This window comes from Adelges cooleyi, unplaced genomic scaffold, assembly GCF_023614345.1.
Source record: "Adelges cooleyi isolate 19-005CV unplaced genomic scaffold, UGA_ACOO_1.1 ACOO_flye_CR_arks_rails_tigmint_CR_PRNA_651, whole genome shotgun sequence".
NCBI lineage: Eukaryota > Metazoa > Arthropoda > Insecta > Hemiptera > Adelgidae > Adelges > Adelges cooleyi.
Window position 1 is genome coordinate 2,067,369 of NW_026096352.1, and position 9,857 is coordinate 2,077,225.

General features: G+C 28.5%; 1 protein-coding gene across 1 annotated transcript; it reads left to right on the forward strand.

Moving 5' to 3' along the window:
* Positions 1–26: 26 nt before the first annotated feature.
* LOC126844984 (MPN domain-containing protein) lies at positions 27–7,354 on the forward strand. The gene is made up of 10 exons (XM_050583533.1): positions 27–1,463; positions 2,297–2,443; positions 2,537–2,636; positions 4,028–4,166; positions 4,265–4,434; positions 5,146–5,394; positions 5,462–5,622; positions 6,110–6,202; positions 6,285–6,696; positions 7,136–7,354. Exons 1-9 carry the CDS (start codon positions 1,335–1,337, stop codon positions 6,681–6,683), a joined length of 1,587 nt encoding a protein of 528 aa, XP_050439490.1. The 5' UTR covers positions 27–1,334; the 3' UTR covers positions 6,684–6,696; positions 7,136–7,354.
* Positions 7,355–9,857: the final 2,503 nt, after the last annotated feature.

The window sequence follows — 9,857 nt, forward strand, 5'->3', positions numbered from 1 at the left end:
GAATTTCATATTCATATATGTAGTTTTAAACAGATAAAAATGTGAAATTTTCTCAATTTTAAAAGAGCAACAGATTAGTTTAATAAAATGATATCCAACTTTTTAGGGTCGATATTTGATCTACAGACTGGCTAAATGGATAAATCGGTATGGTTAGGAAACATAAACGTTTGTCTAGATAAAAAAAGATATCATTGTAAAAACAATAAAATATATTTCGCTCCGCATCAAAGCTAAAAAGGTTTATAACCTATAATAAATAAAAAATAGTTTAGACATTTTTGACTTTTTCATGTCTTAGCTCTGGCACATTTTACAAGCTTTAAGTTTACATAAATATTTTGGGTATAAATTTATATTAGGTCTCGTAGGTTTGTTTTTGCCATCAAAATGTGTGTTTTTAACGATGAAGGCGATGGCGTTTTCAGATTTTTCTGGTCACACTTGATTTCTATGTTAAATTCAAAAAATGACTTTGCAAGCCGTTATAAGTGCGTGCTCTGGCCATTCTTAATTGATCTGCCCATTGTAGTCTTTTTTTTTTTTTTTTATGGTTATGCCTTAGTGGACACAAAAACACGACGTTAATACTTATGTTCGTAAGTACAGACCAGTTGTGAACACTGCGGCTACATTTTAACACTAGTCGTCATAGAGGCTAAATAAATTTAGGACGATAGGAACAGTAATGATAAAAACTACTGAGAACTGCCCAGGAAGAACTGTAAGGATTCCGAAAAAGTCGGAGAGGGTAAGACGTTTTCGAGGAACCCTAACCGTTGTGCACGCCTTCAAATTAGTGTGAATAAAAATGGCCAGCACCTCGCAAATGTAATTTCTTGCAACTAATATTTTCGAATGGCATGTCATAATATAGACCTCAAAAAAAAATGTTTTTTCAATAATTGACAGCGTACTGCTTATTTAAAAAAAGGTCAGTTTACGCGCCAAAACCTGTATAGTCGGCTGGAGCTAGAATGTCCTTGACAAAATCTGCCTCCATATGAGCAAAGCCAAGTATCCATGATAAGGCACTCCTTGATATTTGATAATAATTAGTATGTATGCGACTTAGGTATATTATCATAAAATTATTCAAATAATTTAAATTTAAAATTACCACTTGATAATACGTTACAAAATAACAAAACCAAGAATATGATTGTCTATTAAGTTCGATTTCGATAACCTTTTTTGTTTTTTTCTAAAATAAATACTGCATTCAATAGATGGTCATACGGTCTTTCTTCAACTTTCTTTGTTTTGCACCCATTTTCTATTTTTTTCGTTCTTATTGACTACTGTATCACAAAAGACCGGGCTAAAAAAATAAAATGGAAACCTTCAAGGCCAAGTCTAGAAGACTTACTTCTAGCAACACCAGCCGTACTGTAACATTACAAATGTTATTGAACACAAATATATTGGAACCCGGCAAGTCGGTCTTATCTTTAGAATACATGGTAATACCTAGTGTAAATATTTTTGTGCAAGAAATTTAAAAAAAAATGTTCTTTGAGTATGCTTATAAGTGTAGTTTTATAGTTCTAATCTAACAACACATCATCAAGAATTTTTTTAATAAAAAAAAATATTACATTATTTTTGTTTTTAACACCGAGTAAATTAAATTTCATTACACATAAATGAATTAATAATTTATATCCTTTTAATTAGTTAATAAATGTATTATTTAACAAATATTATGGTTTTTTTTTTAGTGTTCCACTGTGTTCTTGATTATATGCATGCATTTTTGTATTTGGTATAGCTAAAAAATTGTTTGAATGCACTTTCAGTGTTAATAGTTTTTTAGTTGTTGTAGCTTCATTCCTACATCTAAAAATCTATGTAAAATACCGTAGATAATTGAAAACGGGAGTGGAATTATCAAATCAATTACAGTAAGTAGATAATTACAAATCGTTCATACAGTGAAACCTGTTTAAACACCCTAAATAAAATAGAAAATTATATAAGACAAAATTTGTGTACAGTTCCGTCAAACCGTTTTGCATGTATATTTTATTGAATTTGACAAAAGAACTGCTTGATAAGTAATATCTTTCAGCTTAATATGGTTTGGTGTTATACAGGTTCCACTGTAATATTGTTTTATTCTTGCGTACTACTTAATGCATTAATTGTATTCCAGAAAATACTGTTTTATGATTTATCAATGTTTAAAAAGAATTTTTTTTTATTGTTGTTTGATGCTGTATCATATGCAAGCAACCTGAGATTCTGACAACTCACCAATACAATTTGTTTTTCTCTACTATTTTTTTTTATATAGGGTCAGAGGTTTACTGGTGATTTATTACCAGACGGAAGAATTCGATCAGTCGAAACTCAAAATGAATTTGCGTCTCCTAGTGCTTGGGCTTATAGTTGCAAGAGTGTTATTAATAAGATAAAAAAGGCTGGATGTGGTTGGTCATTTGTAAGTATTTTTTATTTTTTGTAAATAAATATTTTTAAAAATGTATGTTGTCTTTAAAAAATAATATTATATCCTAACAATTCATTTATGTAGATACGGTACAAAGGAAAGAAACTTGATGCATATAAGCATGCATATTACAGAAAGCAAGAATCAATTAATATAGACTCTGTAAAAGATGTATTTATTGAAGGTAAACGTCATGTAATTTTTTTACAATTACACAATTGTTACATAATTGATTTGTAGATATATTTTTTTAAATTAGGTAATAACAAATAAAAAATTGGCAATTACCCTTTTTTTTTTAAACCTGACCCAGTTAAGTTCTTTTTGGTATTCATTAACACAATAAAACCTATATTTTTGTGTAAGTACCGAACATTTGCAGGGAAAAAACAAAAAAGTTTCATTAGCTTTGGGTTTTTTTGCCAACTGTTTGAAATATTATACTGATAGCTTAATTATTCTTTAGTTAAAGAACACTAAAATCAAAGACTAACGATAAAAAGTTTTTGTAATTTATAGGTTCTTAAGAATTTGAATTAAACCTATACAATTTGTTTATTTTATGATTTAAAATTTTTTTTAATTTGAGGTTATTCTTAAGTTTGTTGTTGAACGTTTAAAATTTATTATAAAAATGCAAAGGAAGTCATGTATGCCAAATAACAAAAAAAATTATATTTTTATGCAAAAATATTTAGCATTTAAAGGTGCATTTTTTAATGTTTTTAGCAAAATTATCATATTTGCTATAGATTTTTTGTAAATCATAGAATGGTTTATCGTATTTCTTTACTACCATCACAAACAAGTTTAGAAAAATATGTTTTTTTTAAAACTATTTAAATAGCATTTTACGGCCTTCTTTGCTAGCTGGGCAGTATTTATAACAAATGGTTTGATTTAAATTCTGTTAAAACAACTCTTTGAAGTACCTACTATGTTTTAGATGTTCTCCATTAGTATGCTTGCATTGACATGTTAAACACACATTTTGTTTTTATATGCTTTTACCACCGCACCATAACCACTTCCGTAGGATGGCAACTCTTGTCTCTTGTACATCAAGAGTTGTCAAACCGTCCTAAAAAGGTCATTAAAAAAAACATGTTTCTAAGCCAACTAAGAGTTAATCATAGAGAAATCAGTTTATCCCTAGCAGGTATATAAAAATTGTTGATTGTGAATTTTTTAATTCTTTTGGCTCATTCTATTGAATTTGGTTATTTTCTTACTACACTGGTTCATGATTTGAAATAATATAAACAAATTTTTATGTAACCTATATATTTTATATCAAAATAAAATAGTATTATTTATCTTAAATGATAATTATTATTTGATGAGTGGCCAAATGGTTAAGGGGGTAGTGTGTTAGCACTCACTGTCCTTGGTCAAAGAACTAACCCCAAATAGTCTATCTCAGATAACAGACTTACTGTCCTCCTCAAAGGTATGACAGATGCGTTATAGTGCCATAAAAAAAGATATGACAAACACGACGTATCTGAATTAGGGCTTTAACTTCTTCTTGCTTAGAAAAAACCAAAATCCAATTATTTTATACTAATTTTTTAGGCAATAACATAGAAACTGAGCTACTATTTGATGACAATGTTGTTCATAGTAACACGTTATCTTCAGTCTCAACAATTGGAGTGGATGCAACAAAGAAACCAATTCAATTTAGTGAAATCGGTTTAAGGTGTAATAATTTGTGAGTATAATATGCAATAATACTGTAGTTGTAAATGGAATAAAAGTTCAAAGGATAATAATGATCAAATTGTTTAATTAAATATTTTTATATTTCAGGGTCCTCGACACACTTATTGAGTGTACGGATTGGTCTTATTTTAATAAATCGCAACCATTCCAAGTTTACATATCGGCTAATGCCATATTATTGTTGGATTTCCATTGTCATTTAACCAAAAATGAAGTTGTGGGTTACTTAGCTGGAAGTTGGGATTTTTCAACTCAGAGTATGTCTATTTTAAGGATCTAGACCTAAATAGTGAAAACAATTATTGTAAACGTAATAATAGAAAATATATTTGAGCAAATAGTTATGATAGCAAATGATTTTTTATGATTACTTAACTTATCTTATATCTGGCTAAACCAGTTTCCAACCATTTTATTTTTGAGTTTATAACATTTAAACTGTTCTTAAATTGGAGGCTGAATTTGTCTAAATATTTTAAGGTTCTTTTTGTATCTCTTAAGCAAATTATTCCAAATATTTAAACTGAGATTACATTATTAACTAAGTAAATTGCCTTAGTGTTTATATGTATCCATTTCTAGCATTATATATTTTAAAATTAATAGCATTTAAAAAATTGCCATTTAAATTTCAAAAGCTTATTAAGTTTTAAAAATATACCAGTACGTGCACACCTAAAAATATATTTATTTATATTTTCTATATTTTTTAATATTCAATAATTTATTATAATTTACGCGTATTCATTTTTGGCTATTTTCATCAGTTACCATAAATTTAATTTAATTTTAAATACATACATCAAACCTTTTTTGATATTAATAAAATATAATCTTTATGTAATTTATTTGTACTGCACTATCAGTGTGGTTTAGTATTGAACTTACCCACGCTATATAGGTTTTAATTTTTATCGGGTATTAATATGTGCCTTACTTAAATAAAAAATTAAACATTTTTAATTTAGCTCTTACCATAAAAAATGCATATCCATTCAAAAATCGGTTGCACGATGAAGAGCTTACTTCTTTGATAGAAGAAGAAATCAGAAACACATTTACAGCGAAAAACATGGTGCTTGTTGGATGGTATCATTCACATCCAAAATCTATTGCTACTCCTTCTTTAAAAGACATTGAAGCACAACTCGATTATGAGTTACAAATTAAAGGTCCAACCGTTGAATCCTACATTCCTTGCATTGGGATTATTTGTTGTAAGATTTTATATTCTTTTAATATTATCACTGTGCGTTTTTTTAATAATGTTTGTTATTTTTTAAGCACCTTACAATAAAGATAAAGCAACTCTTGATTCTACAATTAATTGTTACTGGGTGTTACCATCATTTGAAGAAGAAGGTCACGGTTATGGTCGTCCAATGAATATGAAATTTACAACCAAACCGGAAAAAGTATTGACGCTTGATATTATTATGGCATTGGTGAGTTTGGATAAAATTTAATCAAAACATTGTGTTGTTTGTTTTCATCCTTATCTCTTATTTTTTTTCTATTTTTAATTCATATTTTACTATAGCTATAAGTGGTTGGGTCATTAATGTTAGTGAAATAAGGCAATTTTTGATCCAATCTATTTTTTTAATCAAACATTTCTATCATCACAGTTTCTATACTTAACTAAATTATTATGATTAATAGGATTTTCAGTATTCTAACTTGTTTTAGGACCTATAAAGATAATGGTAGGCTCATTCTCTAGAAAGTTGCCTGCCCAAAGAGAGAGACCACCCCTAGCTGAGTTTCAAACCAGAAACAGTGAACGCTAACACACTGTTGATTTACCCTACTCTGCCATTCGTCCTCATTTGAAATTAGATTACTTGAAACCAATTATTAATAACATTAGTTATTGATATTAGTGCTTTATAAATGAAGCTGATAAACATAATGATGTAATTTTGTTTTCAGAAAAAGTGTGCTGATTTTAACAAACATGATGCAGATGTTGTTAACTTTAAAGAAAAATATAAAGATAATATAACATATCTAGACAAACTAAAGGTACTTCTACAGTATATGACTACTATAAAATGATTTTGGTGTGTTTTGCGTTTATTATAATATTTTTAACCTTTGTGTTTAGATTTCGTTGGAGGATAAATTTCCAAAAGATGATAAAATTCATAGATTTCTATGGAATTTCCTCAGTGAAATAATAAGCATTGGCAGTTCAGGCGATACTTTGAAAAACAATCTACAAAATTTATTGTTGGCCATTATCCCTTCCCAGTTTCTTACAACTTCTTCTTCCCTATGTATTCCTTCAAACACTGTATCTCAGCAGTTAGTTGACTCTCACAATAAATTTAATAATACCAAAAAGTCGATTACACAAGATACACCTTTGCTCAACGCATCATCGTCGATAACTTCTGAAAGTATTGCCAGTTCTTTATTTCACAATTTAGAATTTTCAAAAGCCATGTCCTTGATTGGCCTTTCTCTTTCTCGTAATCAAACAAGTCCTCTCACACAAATCTAAAATATAATTTCATGTTAGTATAAATACTATTATATTTTTAATTTATAGTAATATTATGTGTGTATAAATAAGAAAACGGTGTTCCTTAAATGAGATACTTGTGTGTAAGTTTCTTGTTTATTCAATAATGTATAGCTTGTAATTATTATTGTACTATAGGGATTTCTGCAAAGTACAAAAATTAAATGTAATTTATTTTTGACAATCTTTTGAAGGATTCATAAGTATTTCTGGTTAAAGATTTCATAAATAATAGTTGGGTATACTCAATATGTATGTATTTGAATGAGTGTTTTTTGTTGATATTTTTTGAATTTGATTTAAAATGTATAGACACAAGTGTAATTTTTTTTTGGAAAATACAATTTGAAAAAAAAGTTTGTTTTGTTCTAGTTGGTTTTAACTCGAAAAGTAATTAATATGTTATAATATTACTTCTTTTTTTGTTTCAGAGTTTAATAAATATTAAAAACCAAATGTTGTAGACAAAATTTGATGCAGAAAGAAATTTTTTTAGGAGGACGTCATTCCTCCATTTATAAAGGAGTTAGTATAGGCAATTTCGGTAAAATAAATCTTAATTTAAAGGTCAAACTCTTGACGTGTAATTATTAGTTGAGTAATTAGGACTCTTTTTTTGGTCCTAAAAATTTGTGATAAATTTATTTTTTTAGAATATCACAGCATCCTTGACACTGATTTAAAAACTTGTTTTCATCTAAAAATAATTACGCATATTCTCTATTATTGTCTAAAATGTATAAATAAACGTAGAAAATTTTTGTTTACATATTTTAAATAATAAGAACTTTATTTATTACAAAAAAAAAAGGTGGGTTAGGTTAATGTTTGTGAATGTTAATTTATCTTAACATTCACAATTTTCATTTTCATTTTGACATTTTTTTACTTTTAAAGTGCTTGTATTTAAGATAAAATTTAAGTTTTCTAAAAAAAACATATCAGAACCTAGTTAAAGTTCTCTTCTTTTTAACAGTATCAACATTTTTATTCTATGACCATTTCGCTTTGACCTACACCCATCTATAAGCACGTTTTTACTTTTAAAGATTATGACTCCTTCTTTAAAACAATTTTAAGAAGATGACACCTTTTTAATTTTGTGTGTAAAATCTAGTTAATTTGTATTAAGAAAACTTTTCTATAGCTGAAATATTTAAACAACAATATTGTACATAGTATGTAATGGTTTTTTATTATCTTATTCCTGTTTACTTAAGTAAAAAAATATAATCAGTGGTTCAAAACAATTTCCTGTTACATTGTGTCATTTGATTAAGTGTCACTACAATGTTAAGGTTGTATGACCACTACAGGCCAAATAGGAGAGCTATTATTATTACTGATAATATGGTAGTTTAAATTAAGAATTAAAAAACTTCTCATATTGTACTAAAAATAATAATTTTTGGAATCCTTTGTGTGTCATTGACATAGTTGTTCAGGTTCGTTATCCACATTTTGGTCCTTGGTCCGAAATGTCGTATTTGTTCCGTGTACATGTCGTCTAGTTCAGCCTATGGTTTTGTAATAGGTTTCACAAATTTGGGATATTGAATATACACTTTTTTAACTTTCAGAGAAGCTGAGGGGGAGTTTACCCCCCCCCCCCCTGTCCCTCTTTATAGGCGCATTTGGGTAGGTATTACAATATTTGTTATGTATATATATATATATAGTTCATGTCTAGGTATACGCTTACAGACAATGTCATTTTCGAACTTAAATTAGATAGGTAAATAGAGTAACGTATTGGGGAAAAATCATAACAACCAGATCTATATAATAATATAATACTTTAAGTACAATTTTAGCAATTGGACTGTTATGCAAACCAAAACAATGTCTACAGAAATTTAAGTAGGTATTTAGGAGTTGGGTCCAATTATTTTGGCGTCGCAATTCCATTTAGTTGTAACGATGTCAAAAAGTTTTGAAATACGATTTCTATGTTGTTTGATTGTATGTAGATTATTGTTTATTTTGAAACGATAATTTCTTAATCTAAAAAATAACAAACATAACGAAAGTATACTATTTTGATGTTTGTCAAGTATCTATTTTTAGTTTGCGTATCGTGGTAACGAACTAAAATAAAAGCGATAACAAAAATGGGGATTACGTTTAATCGTTTAAGACATACCTAATTATTTAATACATACATTTACGTTATTATAATTTGTCGTTTGGACATGTCTTCGTCACCATGTTTGACTCCCAGGTATTTCTTTGGGATGTCGACGGGCAAGAACGGAGGCGACTGTTTGTTTCTCAACGACACTGAAATCGTGTACTTGGCCTCGGGCGTCATTGTCATTCAAAACGTGTTGTATCACTCCCAAAAATACATACAGCTGTACGATCCGACGAAAATCATCACGGCCATGAAGCTGAATGTGAACAAGTATTCTACAACGCACGTCCCAGAATGGCTGCTGCAGTGTTAAAATTTCTATACTGTCGGTGTTAAGTCTAGACTTGACAGCTATGAACGGGGTTTTTGTTGAAAAAAAAATCACCTTCAAAAATCGGTAGTTTTTAAAAAATACCGAAAAGTTCATCGTCCCAATAAACTAATTATTTTGAACCATACTTAAACACTGCATCAGCCAGCCTAGAGGTATATATTGTATAAAATGCTAACTAAAATAATTAATCTACATTCTTTATTCTATAAAGTCTTCTAGAATTTAAGTAACAACAAAATAAACCAAATTCTAACTTAATGTAATCAATGACTAACTGGATCCGGAGTAGCGTTCACAAAAAAAAAAAAAGTCTGGGTGTCATTCGACACGCACATTAGAGAAGTGAGACTTCAAAAATAGAGGAATTGGATACTAGTAGGCTAAACAAATAACTGAAAAGTTGAAGCTTCGTTTAAGTCTTAAAATGAGATAATGAGTCTATAATCATGGCCGACGCTACGATTTGTGAGGCTCGGGGAAATTTTCGTTTTTTTTTTACTACAAGAAATCATTATTAAATATCATTTACACATTATTTTATTTTTAAATAAATAATTTAAAAAAAAAAACGTATTGAACTCAACTTATTTTTGAACTACGATACCCACTGGGTAAAGCTTTACATTTTTTCTCATTTCGTTTTTTGTGTGATACATGCTCTAGTTTACTTACTCTGCACAAATTT

What these genes read in the sequence shown, in the direction of transcription:
- LOC126844984 (XM_050583533.1), top strand. Translation starts at nt 1,335, where the DNA reads ATGGAAACCTTCAAGGCCAAGTCTAGAAGACTTACTTCTAGCAACACC. An exon ending in TTGCATTGGGATTATTTGTT is followed by an intron (nt 5,395 to 5,461) that starts GTAAGATTTTAT and finishes TTATTTTTTAAG; the next exon opens with CACCTTACAATAAAGATAAA. An exon ending in CATATCTAGACAAACTAAAG is followed by an intron (nt 6,203 to 6,284) that starts GTACTTCTACAG and finishes CTTTGTGTTTAG; the next exon opens with ATTTCGTTGGAGGATAAATT.